This window comes from Xenopus laevis, chromosome 7L (assembly GCF_017654675.1).
Source record: "Xenopus laevis strain J_2021 chromosome 7L, Xenopus_laevis_v10.1, whole genome shotgun sequence".
Lineage (NCBI taxonomy): Eukaryota > Metazoa > Chordata > Amphibia > Anura > Pipidae > Xenopus > Xenopus laevis.
Window position 1 is genome coordinate 95,558,184 of NC_054383.1, and position 27,127 is coordinate 95,585,310.

At 37.9% G+C, this 27,127-nt stretch overlaps 1 protein-coding gene across 6 annotated transcripts in view; it reads left to right on the forward strand.

Moving 5' to 3' along the window:
* nadk.L (NAD kinase L homeolog) overlaps window positions 1–26,809 on the forward strand; it is a 43,118-nt gene extending 16,309 nt beyond the window's left edge. For 4 of the 6 annotated variants that reach the window (XM_018224633.2, XM_018224632.2, XM_018224634.2 and 1 more), the window contains exons 3-12: window positions 3,387–3,470; window positions 16,112–16,241; window positions 18,578–18,686; window positions 18,805–18,890; window positions 19,937–20,039; window positions 20,510–20,658; window positions 22,617–22,716; window positions 23,174–23,331; window positions 24,164–24,246; window positions 26,202–26,809. In XM_018224633.2, coding sequence (XP_018080122.1) covers window positions 3,387–3,470; window positions 16,112–16,241; window positions 18,578–18,686; window positions 18,805–18,890; window positions 19,937–20,039; window positions 20,510–20,658; window positions 22,617–22,716; window positions 23,174–23,331; window positions 24,164–24,246; window positions 26,202–26,361 — 1,162 coding nt within the window. In that variant the 3' untranslated portion in view covers window positions 26,362–26,809. 6 annotated transcript variants of the gene reach the window in all.
* Window positions 26,810–27,127: the final 318 nt, after the last annotated feature.

Below are 27,127 nucleotides of genomic sequence, written 5' to 3' on the forward strand. Positions count from 1 at the left end.
GCGTCGACCTCGGTGCACGCTCCTGTGGGGGACCCCGTCACGTCCCCACTAGAAATATTCAGATAGAAGAATGAAGCAGCACACGATTCTTTGCAAAAGTGTATATTACAGATATAGCATCAATACAGCGACGTTTCGGGCAAGCTATATGCCCTTTATCAAGCCATAAATTATGGCTTGATAAAGGGCATATAGCTTGCCCGAAACGTCGCTGTATTGATGCTATATCTGTAATATACACTTTTGCAAAGAATCGTGTGCTGCTTCATTCTTCTATCTGAATATATATATATATATATATATATATATATATATATATATATATATATATATATATATATATATATATATATATATATATAGTCAACTACAAGAGGTCCTCTGCACTCAACCCATTATCAATATATTTAAGACAGAGACATTTTGTGCATACTGCTACTGAAAAATGCCTTACCCTTTAAACAACACAGGGATTGTTTGTCCATATATTGCAATATATTTAAGCTGGCCAACTACGTCAAAGTCATCCCATATCTGGCCAGTCCTACGCTTTATTCATTAAGAATTCAATTGCTTAATTATACAATTTACAAAGGGACTAAGTTTTACCTGCAACTTACTAGCTGCTTTCAAAGTAAAACTCCCAAACTTGGCTGCCCTTTTATTAGACACCAGTGGGATCACCTGACTATAGTTGGAGAGGGTGGGAGCTACAACATGGAGCTGGTCACTGCTCCTGTATAACTATAACAAACAAGGGAAAGTTGTGCTCACCACTATTTTTTAAAAACCATTAGGCGGGGGTGCAATGAGGGTGTGACCACAAAATACATATAGTCAACTACAAGAGGTCCTCTGCACTCAACCCATTATCAATATATTTAAGACAGAGACATTTTGTGCATACTGCTACTGAAAAATGCCTTACCCTTTAAACAACACAGGGATTGTTTGTCCATATATTGCAATATATTTAAGCTGGCCAACTACGTCAAAGTCATCCCATATCTGGCCAGTCCTACGCTTAATTTTCATCTGATTCATTAAGAATTCAATTGCTTAATTATACATTTTACAAAGGGACTAAGTTTTACCTGCAACTTACAAGCTGCTTTCAAAGTAAAACTCCCAAACTTGGCTGCCCTTTATTAGATACCAGTGGGATCACCTGACTATAGCTGGGAGGGGTGGGAGCTACAACATGGAGCTGGTCACTGCTCCTGTATAACTATAACAAACAAGGGAAAGTTGTGCTCACCACTATTTTATTTATATATATATATATATATATATATATATATATATATATATATATATATATATATATATATATATATATATATATATATATATATATATATATATATATATAGAATGAGGGAAGTCGCCAATATTCACTGCTAATTAAGCAACTGCATCATTGTTGTGTCATTGGCGCCAATATTTTAGAAATTCGAGTTTGGGCTGTTTCCCCATTATTCAGAAATGCTCAGAGTTTCCATGTAAACATGCACATTGCATAGAGTACATAGAATATTGCTCAATATTGGTAGTGCTTAGTTCCTTTTTAGCTTTTACATGTTCTCCCATCATTGTCTAATTGAGCCTCATCTGTAATGAGAGCTTTAGCAAAGTGCTTGAGTAAGTATGACTGCTTTTTCTTATTTGTGGCTCTGTGCTGCTAGATTGTGGTCTGCTTTAGAGAGTGTACATTTCTGATGCTGCTTGTTTAAATTAAGTTTTTGTATAAATTCACACATTTAAAAGGGGTTCTACACCCAAAACATGTTGTGTGAATAAAAGCACTTTGCAGTAAATTGCTGCTTGGGATTGGTCCTTCTTTTAGAATGTTGTAGTTGCACTATCTTGGCGAGACGTGGAAGGAAAAGCCGAACGTAAAGGTATAGTTGTGTATGGGCAAAGTTTTGCCAGGTTTTTGTATTAACTATAGGGGTGCAAGCTGACCTTTCTTTGCACTTTGCCTTCCACTTTCTTTGAAATGCTGCAAGTCAGTGTACTCCGTTTCCAAGCACAAAGCGTGTGGCCACTGCTATTTATCCATCACTGCCTGCAATCAGCATCTCTGTACCGATGAGGGGTGGGTGGGAGATGGCATGTAGGGGTCCCCTTCCAATCCCCTAACTTATTTGTTATTCAGACATCCAAGTTAGGTAGTGGCAGCAGACACACGCCATAATGGGGGCCTATACTTACCACACTACTCTTGCACCCCTTAGTGCTTTTGCACTTCTCCCCCAGGTTGTAGTAAATGTTGTAACCTGTGCGGTTATCAAAAGTCATTTTAATTTAGTATTTTTCTAGAAAAACACATGTACAGTACCCTTATTCACACTCATGCTTGTTCATTAGGGTATTTACACAGCATTTCTTGTTTGTGGGGGAAATGTAATTATGATGTGATCACAAAAAGAGTTGTAAGGACAAAATGCAAATAATATTACTGCTTTTGTGCAGCAGAAGAAGCAGTGAGTATTTTATGCTTCTCCAAGTACCAGATTTCCAAACTTTGTAAATTCTTTTAAAACTAAGGCCCCATTAATAAATAAGCAAAAGGGGTATTGGCCCAGGGCCTTCCACAGTGGAGGGCCCACATCAGAAAGTGCCAATAATGTTTATACTAGATATAGCTAAGTATAGCTATTTTCCTAGTAAGTAATATGATTGTAATAGCTGTTTTCATCTATACAAACACTTAGCTGCAAATATTTAATACAATTCAATATTGAAAAGTGGTTTAGCAGATACTATGCAGTCATTAGACCAAGCTGCAGGCCTACACCAGTACCCATGTTAATAATCTTGAGTAACGTCAACCTAGTAAAATGTATATGTATGTGATTAAAGGGACTTCATGGCAAAAGGGTTGGTGACCTACTATGGTGACAACTATGTATTTGAACAGTGATTACGTTTAATTAAATTTAATGGGAACTTTTTTTTTTTTATGCTTTAATCCTGGGCAGACAAATAGTTTCAGGGAAATGTAATAAATAGGCCTACGTTTGCCCGCATCTAGTAACCCATAGCAACACAGCAATCAGACGCTTGGTTATGGACAGCTGACCAGTAAATGCTACCTGCAGATTGGTTGCTATGGGACACTAGACAAGTAGCAAACATAGACATTTTATTACATTACCCCCTTTATGCCTACCTTAACCATTAAGCATTAAGCAAATTTCAGCAAGAAAATATTAATAATAAATGTGTCGGGTCCCTTTAAGAAATCCTTATATTATAGTTGTGCGTGTTATCTTATGAGGGCTGTAAGAAAAACCAAATGTTAGTTTTTGATATTTGTTGGTATAATGATAGTAGGAGCTACATCTTCCTTTTCTTTAATTTGTCTGGTTTCTTCTTTTCAGGCGAACTAGATCCATGCATGGACCCTGCCCAGTAACCACATTTGGACCAAAAGCCTGTATGCTGCAGAATCCAAAAGCGATCATGTAAGTACTGTTGATAAATTCCTCTTCATAATATACTAGCTATAAGCATTGATTTTCATTTTAGCAGCAATGCAAACAATTTCACTTTTTTTCTATTTGTTTTTACAAAACACAAATGAAATACATTTACGTATAAACAGCAATGTTGTTAAATAAACAGTAACAAAATATAGACAAACAAAATTGTAAACCGATACAGCCAATACCCGCTCATTATTATAAGTTTTATTTACACATTCTACTGCTTTACGTCCTGTCAATATCTTCCTAGCCACAATCCCCACATTAAAGGGTTCCTGTCATCAGAAAACATGTTAGTGCTACTCCAGCAGAATTCTGCACTGAAATCCATTTCTCAAAAGAGCAAACAGATTTTTTTTATATTCAATTTTGAAATCTGACATGGGGCTAGACATAGTGTCAATTTCCCAGCTGCCCCAGGTCATGTGACTTGTGCCTGCACTTTAGGAGAGAAATGCTTTCTGGCAGGCTGCTGTTTTTCCTTCTCAATGTAACTGAATGTGTCTCAGTGAGACATGGGTTTTTACTATTGAGTGTTGTTCTTAGATTTACCAGGCAGCTGTTATCTTGTGTTAGGGAGCTGTTATCTGGTTACCTTCCCATTGTTCTATTGTTTGGCTGCTGGGGGGGGGGAAAGGGAGGGGGGTGATATCACTCCAACTTGCAGTACAGCAGTAAAGAGTGATTGAAGTTTATCAGAGCACAAGTCACATGAATTGGGGCAGCTGGGAAATTGACAATATGTCTAGCCCCATGTCAGATTTCAAAATTGAATATAAAAAAATCTGTTTGCTCTTTTGAGAAATGGATTTCAGTGCAGAATTCTGCTGGAGCAGCACTATTAACTGATGCATTTTGAAAAAAAAATTTTTTTTCCATGACAGTATCCCTTTAAATCATATCCACACACTTGACCCAATGGCCCGTTTTAGGGGCTTTAGACTTCATCCAGTTCAAGCACAAAATAGCAATGCTTATTTTGGGAGGATTTGTTGTCCCAAATAGTCTTACTTCATATGAGGCTATCTGTCGTATTGTCCAAGGATAATCTTTTATCAATAATCAATCATCCTTCAGCATGCCCATATCATATGGAAAAAATCAGCAAATTACATGTTGAAGCTAGGCCAAACCCCAGTGATATTTGTAACTCCCAGGGACAATTGAGATCCATTGTTTCCCATTAGGCATTTGCTGCACAGGGATTGTGCCTGCTGACAGCCATTATCCTTTCATAGGAATGGGAAACGTTGTCTATGTCAGATTCTGCCAGGCTGCGTGTTTCCGTAAAAAGAGAAAGTTACTATTCAGCAATTTGGTCTTTCCCTTTTTTTAGTGTTTATAGTGGGAGAGTGTTATAAAAGACTGAGGATCCAGCGATTTATTTATCTGCAAATTTTGCAATTTTCACAGCCCACAAATTGCTCCTCTGAATAGCAATATTAAAATACCATCTTAAATGCCACTGTACATTCCAGCACACAGGCACGAGAACACCCTACAAATTGCATATTATTTTCTTAATCTATCAATGATCAATGTTATGTCCCTTTAAAAACACTCCCTTGACAATTAAAGCAAACAAAACATTGCATCAGTAATCTGTGAATTACTTCTGGCCCTGCTATGTAAGTTTTACCAGCTTTTCATGTTTACAGTTGATTTTGCTTTAGTTGGCATTTTTGTATTTAAGTCAGCATAATATCTTTTTTTCTATTAGTCCTTATTGAATGAAAAGGATTATGTACTTTTACTAGACAGATACACACCGCAGATAAAGGATAATATTTATTTTACATGAATTGGTGCCACAAAACAAACAGAAGGTTTGGTCACCTATTAACTGCTCTCATATGCAAGTCACGGTTACAGAGTAATTTATAAAGAGTGTGATGTAAGGTTTGTGATCATTAGGGATTCGGTTCACGATTGAGCCTTTTTCAGCAGGTTTTGGCCGAATCAATGTGCCTGGCTGAACTGAATCCGAAAGTCACATGAATTTTTTGTCACACAAACGAGGAAGTGAACATTTTTTTTAACTGTGTGCTGTGTGTGCTGTGTGTGTTAACACTTCCTGGTGCTAATTTGCATATGCAAATTAGGGGTCAGATTTGGTTCGGGATTAACCTGAATCTTTCATGAAGGATTTGTCCGAATCCCAAACTAGTGGATCCCTTTTAATAATAAAGGCTATTAACACAGATCAAGGCCTTACAAGGCAATGTTTAAAAACTGTTTTAGATGTTCAGAAACATTGTCTTGAAAAGGGCTTTACTGCTGAAGACTTCAGGTTTAAGGTCATTCAACATACTCCTCAGCCTCAGAGAGGAGGTGACCGGATTATGATTTTTAAAAAAAGCGGAGGTACAATGGATACACTGAAGTCATTGAGCCTCAATGGATTGAATAAGGATTTTGATTAGCATTTATTTGCTGGTTAATATAACATCTTGGTTTACATTCTGTATTTAGATATACACTTGTAACATTGTATGTTGTGATATCTAACTAATGTCAGGAGGTTGGAATTTTGCCAACCAACAATATGGCTTCAGTCCCTTCAATATGTGGATGTATCCGAGTCACTCGCTTCTGTGTCGTTTGCGTTGCTGCGTCAGGGTTACCAGTGACGTTGGCTCCGCTATTTGTGGATGTGAAGGATTGAAAAATATCATTTGACTATTTGTTTGTAAAACTCAATAGAGGAGATACACTTGAAAAACGGTGCGGTTAGCCCCCGAAACGTTCTGGCATTATCTCTGTGCAGATGAGTACAAATACAAGAGGTCCTCTGTACTCAACTCATTATCAATATATTTAAGTTGCAGGTAAAACGTAGTCCCTTTTTAAAATGTATAATGAAGCAATAGAATTCTTAATGAATCAGATGAAAATTGAGCGTAGGACTGGCCAGATATGGGATGACTTTGACATAGTTTTCCAGCTTAAATATATTGCAATATATGGACAAACAATCCCTGTTTTGTTTAAAGGGTATATTTATATATATATTTATATATATATATATAATATCAAAACAGGGGGGTTGTGGGAGCACTCTAAAGGCTTTAAAGTATATATATAAGTATAATAAATACTATTGCATATGTACCCAAAACAGGGGTTATTTTGTTACAAAGTTATGATCATAAAATTGATAAGCCACCATACCACGTCATGGTAAACCCCGAATGGCGGTCCCTAACTTGTTTTATTTTTTATGTGCATTTTAGCATTACCTGTAATCAATGTCCGTTGAACGCTGTTTTTTCACTGAGGGCTAAATCCTCCCCAGCCAGTAATCAGGCTTTTAAAGGAGAGATATTCCCCAAACAAACGCCCAATTTTAAAAGCATAGGATCACCACTAGTTTAAAGGGGGGGTATGGGTGCTACAACCACTGAAGCTATGCCACAGCTCCTGGCTAAATATACAATATCAAAACAGGGGGTTGTGGGAACACACTAATTGCATATGTACCCAAAACAGGGGTTATGATCATAACTTTGTAACAAAATAACCCCTGTTTTGGGTACATATGCAATAGCATTTATTATACTTATATATATATACTTTAAAGCCTTTAGAGTGCTCCCACAACCCCCCTGTTTTGATATTATATATATATATATATATATATATATATATATATATATATATATATATATATATATATATATATATATATATATATAGCTGCCCTATTACTTATAATTTACAAGACTGTGGCAAGGAAGAATCTTAAAATGGTACGTGTTTTTACAGGAAAATGTTAATATCATTTTTAGGGCAACGGCAAAACATTGTAGGCTGCTAGTCTCCTCCACATGCTCCCCCAGCGGCTATCATGTGAAACATATGTAGCACGGCCATGAAGGAGGAAACTTCGGGCAACTTTACATCATTTATGTTGCCCCACATGCATTTGGAGGAGCTCTCCTATTTTGTTTTTGCACATACAGTAAGGTGCAGAGACCTTTTCTTAGCAAGTATTCCTCTACATGCTGGTTCATTATGTACATCCTGGTTCATTATTCACTGGTATTGGGTCGGGTGCAACAATTTGTTGACCCGCATATTACTAGTCTCTTTGTTTATCAGCATCTGCATTGCTATAACACGTCCTATTGATAATGATTTTGCGACATGATCTCTGTAGAATGTATAAATGTGAAATGCTAGGAGCACTCCTAACCTATTTGGTGCCTGAGGAAGAATTACACAACCAGTACAACCGCACAGTGTTATGGTAAGACCGTGACTTTTAACCTAAGCTGGAGCTTAGCTGATTTAAAATGCAGATTTTATAGTCTACTCTATACAGTACATCCCTGAAATTAGTATATTTTGCTTGTTCCTGCTACTTAGGACTTTCTGCCTCTATCCCACATATTTTATTTTATTTATTTTTACTGCTGAAGTTATTTTTTTTTAAACTGAGGATCCCAGATATTTTGTGCGGCTCCCTAGTGCAGTATGGGTTTCTACAGACAATGAAACTGAGGAAACGGTGGAACAGTGGGGTGCTGGTTTAGCATTCACCAGTCTAACCTCACTGACAGATGGCTCTTTATCAGAGAGCAAATTAATATACAAGCACATAAGGCAATGACAGGATGTTTTATGCTGTAAACTAGTATATTCATAACAAACACATCCCGAAGAGCTTGTATAAATTCTGTAAATCCAACCTATAAATGTTTCCAAGCTGGGTACTCTCCAATGAATCTCTTTTATCGGTTTATGTTGTTTGTATGTTATCTTTTCTTAATTATAAAGCTAGGCGTTTCATAAATACAGGTGTGGGATCCGGAAAGCTCTGAATTAAGGGAAGACCATCTCCTATAGACTCCATTTTAATTAATACTTCCAATTATTAAAAATTTCCTTTTCTTCTGTAATAATAAAACAGTACTTTGTTCTTGACACAAACTAAGATATAATTAGTCCTTTTTGGAGGCAAAAGCAGCCTATTGGGTTTAATTAACATTGACATTTTTTTTTAGTAGGCTTAAGGTGTGAAGATCCAAATAACAGAAAGGTAAATTAAAAACTCCAGGCCCTGAGCATTCAGGACCCATAACTGTACTTGCTAATAACATTTATAGTTCATTAAAGTAAAATGTTAACAAACAAATAGAAATCTTATTCTTTGCAAGAGTCTGCAATTAGCTGATCCAAAAAGAGACTACTCTGTGTGCTTCCCATTTTAAGATGTATAACCTCATAGGTGTGCGGATTAGTAATTTTCCTTTATTTGATAACTTCCAAATCAAAACTTGATAAAAACATTCATTGATCAATTTTCTTTACTTAGGAACTTGGTAGGGGGTGAACTATACCCAGGTATATAGCTTTGTGATAATAGCTGGGTCTACCTAGGAAGCGGTAATCAATATGCAGAACATTGTTTAAGGCATCACATTGCAGAACTCAATACGTGTAGAGGATCTATTATCCAGAATGCTTGGACCTGATACAGAAAATGGATTTGTAATACTGGGTAAATAGATAGGCTGTGCAAAATAAAAAATGTTTCTAATAGTTTGTTAGCTAAAAATGTAATGTATAAAGGCTAAAGTGACTGGATGTGTGACATAATAGCCAGAACAGTACTTTCTACTTTTCAGCTCTCTTGGTTTCCAATGATTGGTTACCAGGCAGTAACCAATCAGTGACTGAAGGAGAGGGCAAATGGGTCATAGCTGTTGCTTTTGAATCTGAGCTGAATGCTGAGGATCAATTGCAAACTCACTGAACAGTTATGTCCAATATGGCCCCCCTTCAAGTCGCTGACTCAGAGTGAGAGAGCTGAAAAGCAGGAAGTTGGATTCTGGTTTTATTAGACATCTGTTCGCTCCAGCCTTTATGTATTACGTTTTTGGATAACTAACTATATTAGAAACATTTTTTATTTTGCACAGCCTATCTATTTAGCCAGTTTTTCTTTTTACACTGAACTGTTCCTTTAAGGCTGCTAAAATCATTTAAAAATCACATAAACCGATAGGATTGTTTTGCCTCTAATATGGACTCATGCAGCTTAGTTACCACAAGGTACTGTTATATTATTGCAGAAGAAAGGTAAATAATGTAAAAGAAAACTCAATTATATACTTTAGTGCTTTCCAGATAACAGGTTTCCGGATAAGGGCGCCCATACCTGTACTTGCACACTGAGCTCACAAACAAAAAGCTGGAGATCTTCAATTCTGTATACATTAAATACCTCTGTGTATATCCTCTGACTAAAGCAATGCCCTTCATTTACAACATGTGGAATCCTTACTATATGATATTTATTAGCCCCTTAGAGAAGGGAGTTAATTGTTTTGTTATACGTTCTATTTTGGGACTAAAACAAGGAGGCGCAAATCACAGGTGTTGTCCTATTGTGCAGAATCCTTCCTCCTGATTGATCCTCCCTCGTTCTGTCTGTTACATATCAGGAGCAGCTGGAACAGTGAGAGGCTCATATGCTTCCCAACCCTGACTTAAGCTTTCTTGTTCCACCTACTGGGCTGCTCCTGAGTTATGTAATATAATACTAGCATGCCTGGCTCTTTAGGTATCTTGCATTTCTCTGGGCTCCAGCCACCCGACACAACACCTTAAAACACCAGGCTCCATGGAAATTTTATTTTTTTGAACTTCATTTTCTTATCAGAGTAGGACATTTGCCAAGTTCTTCATTTTTATTGGTGAAATTTTTATTATTGGCCTGAAAAGCTGTTTCCAATACATGCTTTCTCACATGTTTATCACAACCGGAATGGCAAATCCCTGTATACTTACAAAGCAACGGCTCCAAGGCTTTCAGGCTTGGAGACTTCCATACATGCAACATGTTAGTTACTTATGACAAAGTCAGATTTAGTTTTATTAATATTTATTTAAGGTTTACAGTCCTAGCACAGTCATAGGGGCTCATACGAAACAAAACAAAAACAACGGAAAGCTCTAGCAATGTTTTGGGAGCATTAGCCTCTTTCTTGATAAGTTTCAATTCTGTGGCTGGCGATTCTATGAAGAAGACAATGAAGATTTTTGACCGCGTCAAGCATAAGGATATTCCTAAGAACACCTGGAAATGGTTTGTATCATTTAAATATACCTTGTACCTGTTGCATCAAGCTTTTGCTTTATCATACCGTATTCATTTTAAATTGGATGCAATGAGACAAACAGGCTCAGGCTGCCCTTTGCATCTTCCTAACTGACGTGATGTGATGTAGACAGGGAAAGAGCTATACAGAGGGTATATATTGTTATATACGTGTGTTTAACTTTCTGCAAATTCTGTGAACAAAAAATGTGTTGTTAATACCGAACGTTGTCAGGATACGTTTTTCGGGTGTCTGTGTGATTTAGTTGTGTACTGAACATTTGATAAGAGAAATGCGAGTTAAGACTAAATGTAATCTGGCATCAATCTCATACTTTTGTTTACTCTGTGTGACCGGGGACATGTTTTGTTTACGTATGATAATGTTGTACCACCAATGATAATGTCCTGCCTCCTGCAATGTACTGTACCAGGCAAAAAGAACCTGTAGAACTTGTACAGGTATGGGATCCGTTATCCAGAAAGCTCAGAATTATGCAATGGCCATCTCCCATAGACTCCAAGTATCCAGATATCCAAATTTTTAAAAATGATTTCCTTTTTCTTTGTACAGGTATGGGACCTGTTATCCAGAATGCTCGGGACCTGGGGTTTTCCGGATAAGGGATCTTTCCATAATTTGGGTCTTCATGACTTAAGTCTACTAGAAATTAATTTAAACATTAAATAAACCAATAGGCTGGTTTTGCTTCCAATAAGGATTAATTATATCTTAGTTGGGATAAAGTAGAAGGTACTGTTTTATTATTACAGAGAAAAAGGAAATCATTTTTAAAAATTTGGATTATTTGGATAAAATGGAGTCTATGGGAGACAACCATTCCATAATTCAGAGCTTTCTGGATTTCGGGTTTCCGGATAAGATACCTGTACTATTAAAAACAGTACCTTGTACTTGAGCCAAATTAGGAGATAATACTTATTCAAAGCAAAACCAACCTATTGAGTTTATTTAAGACATAAGTTATGAAGATACATTACAGAAGGGTCCGTTATCCAGAAAGCCCCAGGTCCCAAGCATCCCAGATAACAGATCCCATATCTGTAGTTTCATAGGTTTTGTTTACTTTTTGTTGTCATCTTTTCTGCTGTTCTGTTATAGTAGAACTATAATTCTTTTAACCACCTATAGCTCTTTATGAGATGGGTTACATCACAATGTGATAAATGCATTAAATGTCCTATTATATAATCATTATTATATGATTATAATGCTAATGGGGCATTGCCATTACTGCTTTTCAGCTTTTCAGTGGGGCTGTTTTTCCAGTTTTCGAACAATGACTTTTGGACAAAGCATCTCCCGTAAATGACTGACCCATTAAGGTTGCCTGCAACTCATTTGTTTTTTTGATGGGCAATTAATATATGTTCACATCCCTTTAAAAAGCTGCTTTAAATTGCATCTTTTAGAATCCCGTTACCAATCAAGACATTGTAAATCACATACACGTAATGAAACAAATGTGCATACGGAGAATGCTCAGCATGTAATAACTAAAACTTATGCAAAATGAATGAAACCATACATAAGTGCTAAATTCAAATACTTGACTAATTGAATTGCAGAGACATATACTGTACTAAAGAGCTTACGTTCGTTTTACCAGTTGGTGCCCAGACAAGTGCACATGTAGGGAGTGACTTGTTTGCAGGATAAGAAAGTTAAAATTGCCATGGAATCCTGGATACACTATTTGGGCACCCCTTTCCTTTGGGAGATACTCTGAGACAGTGGTTTTTCAACTGAAACCCTTTGGGCTGCTCACTGGATTCTTCTTTCTCTGTCATCTATATAATGTCACATGCTGCATGGACCTTACCCAGAGGCAGACAAACACAGACTTGTACCCATTATTCAGATTTTTGCATTTTAATCCATATAAATTTTATATATAATTGCCTAAAGCACACAATGCTGATATATGTACTGTCTTCTGGGCTAGTCCAGCTTTACATGCATATGTCACCTCCCTAATCATCCCTAATATGATATAATAGAAACTCTATAAATGATGTACTGTAATACTTTCTGCATTTCTCAAGCACATTGATATAATACACCCAATTAGCCTTAGGGGAACTGCACTGACTTCAAGTGGCAAAGCTGCTCAAATCTCTTTAAACTTGTGAGACGGGTTTACATTCCTAGGATGACTCAAAATAAACACAGAATTACAGTTGTCATTTATTATCCTAAGGAAAATCAATCAAACAGTGCCACCAATTATTTTCCAAATTAAACTTAACGTACATCACTTAATGGATTTGTAAAAATGGATGATGCATTATATGTTGCCCTGGATGTTGTAAACAGGCAAAATCCCCTTTTAATTCTCTAAAGTTTTATGTCATTGATTGAATATTATGTTGCTATTTAGTTCTATGGAAAAGGATTCGGTATTTCACAAATAAATGGTAGCCTGATGTTGCCTTACAATACTATACAATACCTACCCGTCCTGAGTATTCAGAACGTTTTGCAAGACAGAACTATCCTAATAATGCTGTATGTGTCACAACGATGTTTAAAAGTTTCAGTTTTGCAGAGACAAATACAAGTGATGTAAATAAGATGTCTTGATTGATTGACTAAGTAAGTTGAAAGATGAGCTTTCAGAACATTACAGTTCCATTCCCAAGTGGATTTAATTTAGAGCTAAAGCACATTCATCCATAAGAAACACCTCTGCATCAATTATCAGTCTGAGCATTTGACAAATCAGACCTACAAAGGGTAACATTAAGCAAAGAACTAAAGGAAATTTTGCTAAACTGAAGATTTTGTTTGATGCGCAGTAAAAGTGCAAATATTATACAGTGACTACATAAAAGTGACGGGAGTCAGCCCAAGCACATTGTTGCAAATGGCCACAGTAGCCTAATGTTTGGCCTTTGGGTCTTGGGATTGTGTAAATAAGGTGAGCGGGCTGTGTCATTAAGTTCAAGTACTACAGGTTTGCACACGTTAAGAGTTTCTAGAGCCTGCCTTGATTTTTTTTAAATACAAATATAGCATTTGTTTGCTGCAGGGAGTTTCTGTAAATGGCGAAATATGATATCTGTGAATTTGTTACACATTAAGTGACCGACCAGGTCATTCCTATAGCATTCCATGTAAATCTAAAAAATTGCACCTTGGACTAATGTTATGGTTGGTTTGTCTTGCTATAACTTAGCAACCACAGTTAATTTGATATTCATCAAATCAAATGTTTGTTACAGTTGCCTCTCTAAGTTCATTTTTAAAGGATTTTTTAAAGGTATGTCTATCAAGTGTTAAAAGTAAGAAAATGTCACAATTTTGGCAAAAATCCTTCTAGAAAATTGTATACAATATATACCGGATATAGTAGAAGGCTGGGCACACCAAGAGAAGGGAGGGTATGATTTTCACAACAGTAAGTGGGCTTGACCTGCAGGTAAGTGGGTGGGCTTAAGGTGGATCATGTTATTTGTTAACCTAAGTGGCATTTTTGTATTGATGCCCCATTCTAGTGTTCACTGCCCAGGCAAACAGGGACCCCTGGGGGAGAGCACCTTGCTAACTTCGTAGTATGGGGCCCCAAGAATATTGATGGTGGCCCTGTTTCTTACAATATCATTGTTCACTGACACAGGCAGGCGCATTTTTCACTTTGGCTTGTACAGACCTTCCTCCATGTGTTTTTGGTAGATTGTGAAAAGTTCTCATCCTTCTTTCCTTTGTACATTGATCTCCTGCTTTATACAATATGATGCACAATACGATGCCCTGGTGCCTATAAATAATCCAGGATTCGGTTCGGAATTCGGCCTTTTTCAGCAGGATTTGGATTCGGCCGAATCCTTCTGCCCGGCCGAACCGAATCCGAACCCTAATTTGCAAATGTAAATTAGGGGTAGGCAGGGAAATCGCGTGACTTTTTGTCACAAAACAAGGAAGTAAACATTTTTTCCCCTTCCAACCCCTAATTTGCATATGCAAATTAGGATTCGATTTCGGTATTCGGCCAAATCTTTCGAAAAGGATTCGGGGTTTCGGCCGAATCCAAAATTGTGGATTCGGTGCCTCCCTAATAAATAAACAAGGGAGGATGCACAAAACCGGATCTCTTTTGGAAACATTTTTAAACAAGCTATAATAGTTATATTGTCTTTAGCATGTACTTCTTATATTCTGCATACAAGATGAAAAGCTTATATTATCTGTGTAAGAGGAATACACACTTTATCTCTCCATTGATTGTAGCAGGCAATGTGTATTCTAAAAAGGACAGATCAGTGCCAACATTTTGTGTATGCTCAGCCTGTTGATGAATCTTTTACAGATAGGACTCAGGCCAATAGATTCCTGCAGAGAGAGATCATGAAACCTTCCTAGTAAGGCTTAGTGGAACAACAGTAGGGAATCCCTAGATTAAGCAAGTGATACATAATAATGGTTTGAACAATTATCCAGTGCAGTTTCCTCATTACTCATCTGTTCTGTTGGAATTTGCTTCCTATGAATCTCCCTCTGTTACAATGTGGGTTTTATATTATTTGTTCATATTATTTCCCCTTCATGCTTTTAACTCTGTGACACTACTAGGAAATATTTTCCTACTTCCTCGTTTAAAGGAAAAGGTATTTGACTCGGGACAAGCAAACTAATGGGTATTCCCCAGAGGATTACATTTTTCGAAGTAAACACCACACTGCCATCTTTAATTCCCAGGGATCCCTTGCAAAGGCTTGGACATGCATCATGGGTGCATTCATCCTGGAATTCTGGGGCGGAATATTGCATTGTGGGTAAAAGAAAATCATGAACAGTGTGCTAATTATTATTATTTTTATTTTTTAACATTTTGAGCTCTTCCACATGAACATACTTATACTGTTTTTCTTAAGTTCTATGTTCTATTTTCTGTGGCAGTAAGCTTGTTTACTTGCCAGAGTTTCCTCTTCAGCATTGCTTTTGGGGTTTATTTAGATGGAAATATTTTAAATTATATTAACCCTGCCTCTTTTCCCTTTCAAGCATGGTTTATTGACAAGGTTAAGTGAGTACAGGTGTAAAATCTGTTATGTAGAGTGCCCAATACATGGTAATAGTATTGTTTTGTTATCAAAAAAGATTTATATTCCTTACTATTAAAAAAGGAGAGGCAAGAATGAAGAATTGTTTTGACAATGAACTGTGGGCAGTAACATTGATGGGTTTAGACCCTAACAGGCCCCCTATTTGTATTATTTGTTTCAGAAAAAGCTTCTTTCTGCTTTGTACTGTTTTTTTACAGCCATTCAGTGCCTGCCTGTTGTATTCTAGTGGAATGCTTTATTTAAAGAAGTGACATGCCTAATGGACATCCATCATTAAATATGTACTGAATGCCATTTAGTAGAACAAAATGTGTTTCTTATTGTATACCCTGCAAATGCAGGACTACTCACTATATTATTACATTTTGAAAAACCATTTACTTCCTATTTTATAATTGCAATTTTATTTTTCAATGAAACTTTGAAGGCATATTCAGGACCCAGCAAGTCAGCTGCTAACGTGGAACAAGCCTCCCAAAAGCGTATTGGTGATAAAGAAAATCAGAGATGCCAGCCTGCTGAAGCCCTTTAAAGAGCTGTGTGTTTTTCTCACAGAGGTAAGGTCTCCGAGATGAGTCTAAAGAAGGCCAAAGACATTACAATTGCGATCTTTCCAAGAAAGAACGTTCGTTCCAATACACACGTGTATTGTCAGATATACAGGTAGAAACTATAGAATTCTACCTGTATCTGATGATTCACCACTAACAATGGCCGATGTTTAGATGCCTTCAAAGGCACCCGATCAAAATTTTCCGCCTGGGCCAATCGACGAGCCGACCGATATCGGAATCTTCTGGCAATATCGATTCGCTTGTCTCCCACCATACACGCACCGAATATTGTGCGAAAATTAGTTTCGTACTATATTATCGGCACCTTAAGTAGTGTATGATGTTTTGGCTGCCATGGTGCTCTTGTGGTGGTTTAAATGTTCTTAATTATATGTTGCTTCTTTCCCACCCTAATGCCTGCCATAGACAGATCATTGCCTTTTGATAAGGGAAGCAGCATTAGGCAATTATAGAGGGACACACAATTATTTTTGCATATTTAAAGAAAAATGATCTTTTCAATAATTAATTGAAAAAAAGTTTTAAAGTTATTTGAAAATGAAATTACAACTGAAAGCAGCATGTGTGTGTTGCTGTGTGCACTGCTGGTTCTGGCTGTTAAAAAAAAAATGTAGCAGAAGTCTGCTTTCCTCCAGTCAAGTCCCCATTTCCCGCAGTGCCCTGCAATAGAAATGTTATGGGTCTATTTATCAAAAATCGTATTTGTTTGTTGTGAGATTTTATCTTTGCTTATTTATGAACAATTCAAATGTAAATAACTCAATTGAATGCAGTCGTGAATTTTTTGAGTTTATAGGCTTAAACCTGAAATACATCAAATTTTTATTATAAGCTTGAACACCTCAAATTTGTATATTTACAAACTCGAAAATCTTGAATTAAAAAAATGGCTTGAGTTTTGCCTAGACAACTCCCATTGACTTCTACATTACCTCTCTAGCTTTTAAATGACGATTTTTTTTTTTACATTGATAAAATACCAGACATTCAAGTTTTTGAAAATATAATCAGAATTTGTGAGTTTTTGTGCAAAAAAAATTGAATCATGGCAAAAATTCAAATTCTAATCGTGGAAAAAATTCATATTCAAACCTTGATAAATCACCCCCTTAATGTATATTTAAAAGTTGCTTCGAAACAAGAAATGATGTGGTGTTCCCATGTAAGGGGAGTTTGACCACTACAGTACTTCATAAGAGCCACATAATGTTCAATGCCATTAGCCTGATACTTTGCCTCTCCGTTAACTTTAAAGTACTTCTAAAATGATAGGTGCAGTAAATCCAGGTTTAATTTCAAATTCCAGCACTTTATTCTACAGACAGATTAATCATAATTTTAGCCATAATCCAGCACATGTCCTTAAATTTCCCTGTTCACAGTCTGTGCTCAATCTGGCCTGAGATTAAAAATAGATTTGGTCAGCACCCTCTGATAAAATGAGATAGGAGCAGACTCTTTAGTGGTCATCTCAATGAGGTGCTGTAAGTTTTGAGCTTAATTGCACTGAGATGCCTATATCTTGTAGTGAAGGTGAAGGTAACATACAGGCAGACACTACTGTAAAGGATCAGAGCAGACCCTTAGTGCCGAGAGACACACGTGGAGATTCGGGGAGATTAGTCGCCCGGTGACAAATCGCCTCTTGTTCAGGTGACTAATCTCCCTGAATTTCCTTCCCACCAGCTAGAACCTGAATCGTCGGCAAGATGGCACTCGGATCGCTACGTTTTCTGAAGTCGCCTGAAGTTTCCTCATGAGGCAACTTCGGAAAACGAAGCACTCAAAGTGCCATCCTGCCGGTGATTTACATTCTAGCCGGCGGGAAGGCAGTTCGGGGAGATTAGTCGCTCGAAGAAGAGGTGATTTATCGCCGGAGCGACTTAATCTCCCCAAATCTCCACGTGTGTCTCTGCCCTTAGGCTTCTATACACAAGACCGTTTATTTTCACTTGTAAATGTACTCTTGACTCTGCATGTTACCTGAGCTCTGCGCCTGCTGACAGACAACCGGAAAAAGGACCATCATATTTTTTCAAGACGATGAGTTTGGTTTTCCAATGCAGAGAGAGTTAGAGGAGCCTAGTCTAAGAAACCTCCAAGAAAAGTAGTTCCCGTGTCACCATAAAAAAACAAAAGCATTATAAAGCTTCTTGTGTTGGTTGTGCTTCTGGCCACTCCAGAAGAAAGTAAACATGCTTTTGTATTCCAGTAATCTTAGTCTGAATGCCATGCAGCACTGTACTGGAGGCCTACAGGTGTTTTTTACCCATGACTCATGTTTGTTTTCTGTTACTCTTGTGCTTGTATTTATGCAGGAGAAAAACATGATTGTTTATGTGGAAAAAAAAGTCCTTGAAGATCCCGCTATTGCTAATGATGAAAACTTTGGACCAGTGAAAAAGAGATTTTGCACATTTAGAGAAGGTAAGTATCACATGCTGAACACAGTTGATGACTTTAATAGCCGGTAGTGTTGATAGCATCTAGTTTCCCCACAATCCAGCAGTTTAGCCGTTAAATCACTCTGTTTAATTAATACTAGATTACGATGATATATCCAATCAAATTGACTTCATTATTTGCCTTGGAGGGGACGGGACTTTACTCTATGCATCATCGCTCTTTCAGGTATGTCCCCTTCCCTTTTGCCTTATTGTTTAGTAATAAAAGATTTGATAGGCCATAATAGAAACTCCCCACTGAAACTTGCAAATCTTGACAAAGATATTTTAGAGACAACATACTTATTCGTTTTTAAAAGAGTTGAAATGGTCTATAACTTTTCTTACTGAGTAAAGTTACTTCTAATAAAAGTAGAGGTATGGATGGGATCCCATATCCAGCAATCTGTTGTCCATAAAGTTCTACATTATGGAAAGGCCACCTCCCATAGAATCAGATAAGTCTAATTTGTAAACATTATTTCCTGTTTTTCTGTAATAATAAAAAGGTGCCTTGTACTTGATGTTAACTTAGCTGCATGAATCCATACTGGTGGCAACAATTCCTGTTGGGCTTATTCCATGTTTAAATGTTTCATTTTTAGCAGACCTGATGATCCAAATCTGGAAAGGCCCCTTATAGGGAAACCCCCAGATCCCAAACATTCTGGATAATAGTTCCTATATTTGTAATAGTTTAGTAGACACAGTCATACAAGGCACTAACCCAAATAAAATTAACATGGTACTCAAGAATCGATTGTCTTTTTTTAAAGCTCATCCAAATACAGATTCTAGATCCAGGTCTAAATTGATGTTACTGGCCTAGATCCATCTAAAAAGAGGTTTGCAGACTCTGACTGACCTCCTTCTATGTAACTAAGACAGCTGCCTGGTATAGAATACTAAATGAAACTTAAGGCAAGGGCCAGACGATACTGGTTCTCTGCAAGTGTAGAATACATGCCCCCTTCTCTTCTGCAGGCAGGACAGTTTTCAGTGCGAAATGCAAAATGTCTCATTTTGGCACCGAAATACGCTGCGTCTGCTTGCACTTGATCTGAGACAATGCTTCCAGGTGCAGGGGGATCGGAGAAACGCCAGTCGAGATCCCCAATCGCGTGTCTCTAGCCTAAACACCCTACTGAATAAAAAAATACTTTGTATTAATTTGCATTTTAAATTTTAGATACTTTCATCAGTATGTCAATGAGGCTGTTTCTCTGGTTTCAGGATAGTGTTCCTCCGGTGATGGCGTTTCATTTGGGATCACTGGGTTTCCTCACCCCCTTTAACTTTGATAACTTCCAAACTCAAGTCACTCAGGTTATAGAAGGTAAGAGACATGTAGTGCAGTGTCAAAACTGGCAGCAGAGTAAATGTTAAGTTTTTTGGTTCTTGGATGTTTTTTCATAACAGCATCTTGTTGCATTTAAGCCTGTAGTAGTGATTTTATTTATAATAAAACCACTCCTTCCATTGACAAAATACAGCTTCTTAAAAATAACTTTGTCCTGCTTTTGGAATACTCACAGTCAAGGTTTAGCAACTGCCACATTTTGATGATTGCTGTTAAAGATCATTTTCTATCTTGACAGCGCTATATAAATAAATGATGATGATGATGATGATGATGATGATGATGATGATGAAATAAATGATGATGATTTTCAGATTGCGCATCCCGCTGACTATGCTTGGGAGAGATTACAAATATAGGTTTTCCACTTTATAGCTGTTTTTGCATTTATAAGAACAGAACAAATATTTTCTGAAAATAAACATTTTCATTTTCCTCCACCACAGGTAACGCCGCTCTTGTACTACGCAGCAGGTTAAAAGTAAAAGTGGCCAAAGAGCACAGAGACAAGAAAACTGCAGTACAGAATGGAGTGGAGGAAAATGGCCTCATAGTCAAATCTGAAAAGGAACCAATAAAGCAAACAAAATATCAGGTGATTGTCAGCAGATATTACACTTGAGAGACACTCAGGAGCAGATTTATCAACCCTTGAGGTTCTGCCCCAAACAATTGTTTTTTTTTTACCCAGATAAAAAGTTTACCAGGTTTAAGGTGGACTAAAATAGTTTTGCAGAAACCCGAACTTCAATGATTCCTAATTCTGCCCCTCTTTGTATGAGAGAAATTAAACTATCACATTGTTTCCAGAAGGCAATGTGGAAAGTGGTCCAGAAAAGTAGAGTCACATCCCAACCCCACATCCAGTGACAGATCCGACTGCTTGTGGCATGTTAGCTGGTCAGAGTGTCATGCTCGGGGTGTAGGAGTTTGCACAAAACAAAGTGCATGTAAATGCTTTATAAAAAGTTATCCGTGTCTAAGTAACCAAGTCGTTTAACAAAAGATGTTGCACACACCCAGCATCTACAAAAGCTATAGATTACAGTGCTGTGAAGTTAATTATGGATATGCACAGAAACCAAGAGAGAGAGAGAGCTCTTATTATTGCAACTCTGCACCACAAACACTGTTCAGGGAAGAAACTTGGCTAAATGACCGGGAAATAAGCAGGGCTCAAACCTTAACTTCTTTATACATAGTATTGTAGTGGTTGATATTAAAACATTCAGTGCGTTCCAAGAGATTGTGTGAATACACAACACTGCAGCAGTTACAGTATTTTAAAAGGGGCTTCTGCTTTTAAATCTACATATAACTTAGGCCGATGGCACACGCCGAGATCTGACCAACGCTGGCATCCAGCGAAAACCAGGAAAACGTCTTTGGCTTCCGGTGTGTTTCACATTGTGATATATATTAAGGCTTATGGTAGTTAGAGCACCCCACTTACCACTTACAATGTTATTTATTTGAAGTGCCATGTTGAAGCACATGGAAAGATGACAGACGGATCTCCTTTAAAAAAAAAAAATGCATACGCCAATTTGAGGTCTGCCTATCACTGCTCCGTGTGCTTCACACATGGCTTTTCTAAAATTAGAATTGGTGCGGGACAGGGATTTGTATAACCCCCCACTGAAGCAAATATACTTTTTTTGGTATGCTATATAAATAAAAGGAAAGAAACATTATAATTGCATGGATATTTGCTCTGTGCTTACCTAAGGGATAATCTACTGTACTTCAACAACCAATTGGGCTTTACAAACCCTACACTGATAGGATTGATGGGATTGTGTAGTAGGACAGGGATCAGCTTCCCCCACAAGCTGTTAGGAATCATATGAAATAACCTCCTAAATATCCAACAAAATTCATTGTGGGTTCCTTTGCCTTTCCTTCTGCAAGCAGTATAGAATGTATAGCAATTTATATTGCATAATATTTTTGTCCTGGTATCTGAAGCTCCCATTTTGATGCAACAAAGGCTACTATTGCATGCAGTGTAAAATCTGGCTAAAAGCACTTTGTATTATTATGCATTTAATAATATCTCCCTCCTCTGAGTCAATAATAGTTTGTTTGATTCAGGTCCCAAAGTTAGTTTCCTTATGGCTGCAGATTCAGGTGTCTGTGTTACACCTTAAGGTACAATAATCCAGAGAAATGATTGAATCAAAAACAGCTTCACGCAGTAGTGTGCCTACACTGCTATTAAACACATTGCAGTTTAAAACTACTGTGTGAAGCTGTTTTTGATTCAATCATTTCTCTGGATTATTGTCACTCCTCTGAGTGCCATGTCGTTGCTATTCAGATCTTACACCATACCTTAAATAAAGTTACGGTTATGCGACAATAAAATGATGATTTTCTGTAGAGCCTGCCTTTTGGATCTCCTGACTTTCCTATATAAAATCAGCTGCCGAATGTAAATCCTGCAAACCCAAACAGTATGCTATATTGCAACAGCAGCACATTAATAAAACGTAATATTCTGGTTTAATAAGGTAACAATTTTTTTAAAAAAAATCTTTTTTTTAACCCTAGGTCCTCAATGAAGTGGTAGTAGACAGAGGTCCTTCCTCATATCTCTCCAATGTCGATGTCTTTCTAGACGGGCACCTTATAACTACAGTGCAAGGGGATGGTAAGCAAAAATAACTAGTTGTATAAGAAGTACATTTACTTTGTCTGGTTTGTCTGTAAATGTTCATTAAAAAATAAGAGCTGGATGCAGCTTTGCAAAATATACAAAATAAAACCTGTATTTGCCAGTGCACATCTATTGAATAGAAGAATAGATGCCAATAAAGTAAAATGATAGCCTCATAGTGCACTCTAGTATTTTGTTTGTCGGTGTTAGTGACCCCCATTTGAAAGCTGGATTTGGCAAAAGAAGAAGACTTAACGTTCAACAATTATAAAAATGAAGAAGGAAGTTATAAAAGTCACTAAAAATAGGACATTCTAATGCATCTGAAAAGTTAAATAACCCTTTAATTTGTTTTACCTTTTACTTTTTGATTCCTGTAGCAGATGTTTGCAGTCGTTCCTTCTGTAAGTGTATTTTATTAAGCTTTTTAAGTATGCGTGTTGTTTTTCAGGGGTCATTGTGTCTACACCTACTGGCAGTACTGCATATGCAGCAGCAGCTGGAGCCTCCATGATCCACCCCAATGTCCCAGCAATTATGATCACCCCCATCTGTCCTCACTCCCTCTCCTTCCGACCAATTGTGGTCCCTGCTGGAGTCGAGCTCAAGGTAAATCAGGTTTACAATCAGTTTTCGTTGCATTATCCTTTCAGTTCCTTCTGTAACGTACATGTGCCCTGTTAACCTTATCAATATTGAACTTCATGCTCATAAGTATTGTTAACAAGGCAAAAGGACTTAGCTGAGGGTATAGCAAGGGTCAACAAGAAAGCAAGCAGACTACTCCCAGCACTGAAATATTGTATTGCCAGTCAGCTCTCCTCCAATAAGACTTTACTTCCCACAATGCCTTCCATGTTCAGACCTAAGAAGGAAATAACAGAAGCATACATGGCATTGTGGGATTTGGATTCTTGGAGAGCCGATTTCTGATTCATTGTTTCTGGAGCCTGGCAAACTAAGAAGAGAATAGCAAAGGGGATACAAACTGCTAAGTTGCTTAGAGTGATATTTTCTTTCATTATGGATAATATTTTGTGTATTTTGGATGACACAATATGGATAAAAAAGTGACTTTGTAGAAAACACCAGAAGCTTTGTTGTGTATTTCCTCATGGATAATATTCTCCTGAGGATATAGACGCTGTTTGTTTTTTTACTTTCTCATCAGATCTCTGTTATCTTCTATGCCTATTGGCAGCTTAATGTCTGGCCAAACCAGTTATATAATCACACTCTATTTGGCTGCTCCTTATTAAGGGTCAGGGCACACAGGCAGATTCGGGGAGATTAGTCGCCCGTTGACAAATCTCTTCTTCTTTGGGGCGAGTAATCTCCCCGAACTGCCTCCCTGCCGTCTAAAATGATTAATTAATTAAATGATTAGTGATCCATCTCAAAAGAATGTACTTAAAAGTCTTCCTTCTCCTTTCATCTTAAGATCATGCTATCCCCTGATGCACGAAACACTGCTTGGGTATCATTCGATGGGAGGAAAAGACAAGAAGTCTGCCATGGAGACAGGTGAGATGTTTAGCCAGCATTTTCTCGATTTGACTCGAAACTCTGCACTTTTTACTTCCAATGGACACACTGGGCTGTAGGCTCCATTGCTCTCAACCTGCATATTTTTACAGGCTACATTAATGTAGGTAGTTTCCGATTGCGTGTGGTCACACAGCGGAGGTCGGCCTGGGAGTGCCTCCTTTGTGTATTTGTGCCAACCTCAACTTCGCTTCCCATGTGTGTGCATACAGGCGGATTTAATTCAAAGCAATTGAGATGGGGTACAGAGCAGATCCACTTCTCTCAGCCTGCAAAAATACACAAGCTCAGAGCAGAGGAGCCTACATGTGTTCCCATAGACTTAGACTTCCACCACTAAGCAGAGAAATGCTTTGATTCTGGGAGTACCACCTATGGCACATGAATAACTTGTGGATGTTTTTGTGATGGTAGATGCCATTTGTCAAATATTATTCAGATATTTGTAACCATGAACTTTCTAACGTTGGAGTGAAGGCTTCTATATCAGTGTGTTTATGCCAGACCAAATTGGTGACCAGGGCCACTATGTAGGGGTACTGCAGGAGCCCAGGATAACACAATTTGTGGGGCACAAAAGGGGTGGGGTTTAGGTGAATCGTCGGTGGAGTTTTGGTATAATTGTGGAGTGGCCAGGATAGCTCAGGGGAGTGGTTGTGTGTTTGAGGGGCTTTTTTTTCATTGGGACTCCATTTTACTTGTTGGCAGGCACTACCAACTAGGGGGTCCAGGAGACTAGTGGCTGGTGTATGGGCACAACTAGCTTAGTAATATGGGGCAGCCCCGGAAACACTTGCTTCGATGCCTGCCTGTCACTGCCAATGTCTGACTGACAGCTTGCTTCCCGCACTGTACTGTGACAGACGCCACTATTCTTCACTAGAACATACTGGTGTCTAAAAAGCCTTTTATTGTTATATGTAAATGTATCTGCCCGTATATTATCAGGTCTTTAAGAGCCTTTTTTTTACAGTGACGGAACTAGGTGGGAGCGGGCTCTGGTGCGGGCCGTGCAGCCGGGCCCCGCCCCCCACCATTGTCCGTGCGGCTGCAGCCGACTCCAGTGGGCACGTGACTGCCGGGGGGCCCTGCGGGGGTGCGGGCCCTGGCCCAATTGCACCCCCTACTCCCCCGGTAGTTACGCCACTGCTTTTTTATGCAAAACCCTCACAAGCTTTATTATAGGAAGCATCCCGAACCCATTACCCAATAAATGGGTACTGGGTTTTGGATGCTTACTTTAATAAATTACTACTGAAATTACAATTATTTATACAGGTATGGTATCTGTTATCCAGAATGCTCTGGACCTGGGGTTCTCCAGATAAGGGGTTCTTTCTTTAATTTGGATCGCCATACCTTAAAGGAACAGTTCAGTGTAAAAATAAAAACTGGGTAAATCGATAGGCTGTGCAAAACAAAAAATGTTTCTAATATAGTTAGTTAGCCAAAAAATGTAAACATTACAATATTTGCATTAATGTAAAAATTTACATATTTTCCTTCAATAGGGATTAATTGTATATGGGATCAAGTACAAGCGACTGTGTTCCTATAACAGAAAAAGGGGAATACTTTTTTAAACATTTTAATTATTTGATTAAAATGGGGTCTATGAGAGGTGGCCTTTTTGTTATTTGGAGCTTTCTGGATAACGAATCCCATTCCTGTATATAGTCATTGTTTTTGTTTTTTTATTCTTCCACTGAAAAATGTAAAACCATTGGAATTCATTTTTTTATTAAAAAAATCATATGGACTCGCATGATATATTGGTTCATTGTAGGAGTGGTTTCAGTATAGAGTGTCTGGAAAGGCATCAGCCAATACAAGTGGGTAACAGAGAATGTGTGAATGTTCTACGCTCTGTGATACGGTTGATGAGCTTCTTGCTAAGCAAAACTTTGTTTTTGTGTTGCCTTCTGTGTTTGCAGCATTAGCATCACTACCTCATGTTACCCCGTCCCTTCCATCTGTTTTCGGGACCCGGTGAACGACTGGTTTGACAGCTTGGCTGAGTGCTTACATTGGAACGTGCGGAAGAAGCAAAACCATTTCACAGAAGATGAGGAAGAGGAAGAGGGGGACTTCTAAGGATTTCCATGCATTGGAGCCCTCAGTGAACATGCAGTTTCTACTCCCATTTACAGCAGCCGCTCCACGTAACTGCTCCGCTCACGGACAATAGACCAAAACAGACTGAAGCCCTTATGGGGAAATACCAGCTGCAAAGTACTGGTCTTACTTCTAACCAGCTTCCTCGGTTTCTCAAACTAGTGATATCTTAAATATTTTAAAAGCAGAAATTTATAATTATTTCATATAAAAGTCAAATTTAAAATATTAACCGACTCGCCGCCAGCAGTGCTTAACGTGAAGTTTAGCAGTTTTTCACTGGTGGCAAACGGGGGGGGGGGGTTTTGTATCGTTGTTTACATTTTATAAATATACGTCCCATGCCTGGTAAATCTTAAATGTATTTTATTCTCCCTTTTCTCTATGTCTGTTTTATGAAATGCGTGGCTTGGATGGGGCAAACATATCTCACATTTTGTTCCTTCATTCCTTAATATTCCAGCCTGTGTTGTGACTGGGAGAGTGGGGATTGTAGGTGCATATTCATTCAGCCCTGATAGGAAAGAATCTTGCTGCATCCCATAGTGATGCCTCTGCACCTTAGTTCTGCAAACCTTTACAGCCCTTTATGGCATGGTAGCTTTATAAGCTATTATGGGTCTGGAACTTTCTTACAAGAATTGCTGAACAGAAATAAAACCAAACATAGCAATTACTGCTCTAAGCAGCACACCCGTTGTTTGGTTTGAAATGTCCCTTAAATATCCCCCTTCCATGTTTAGGC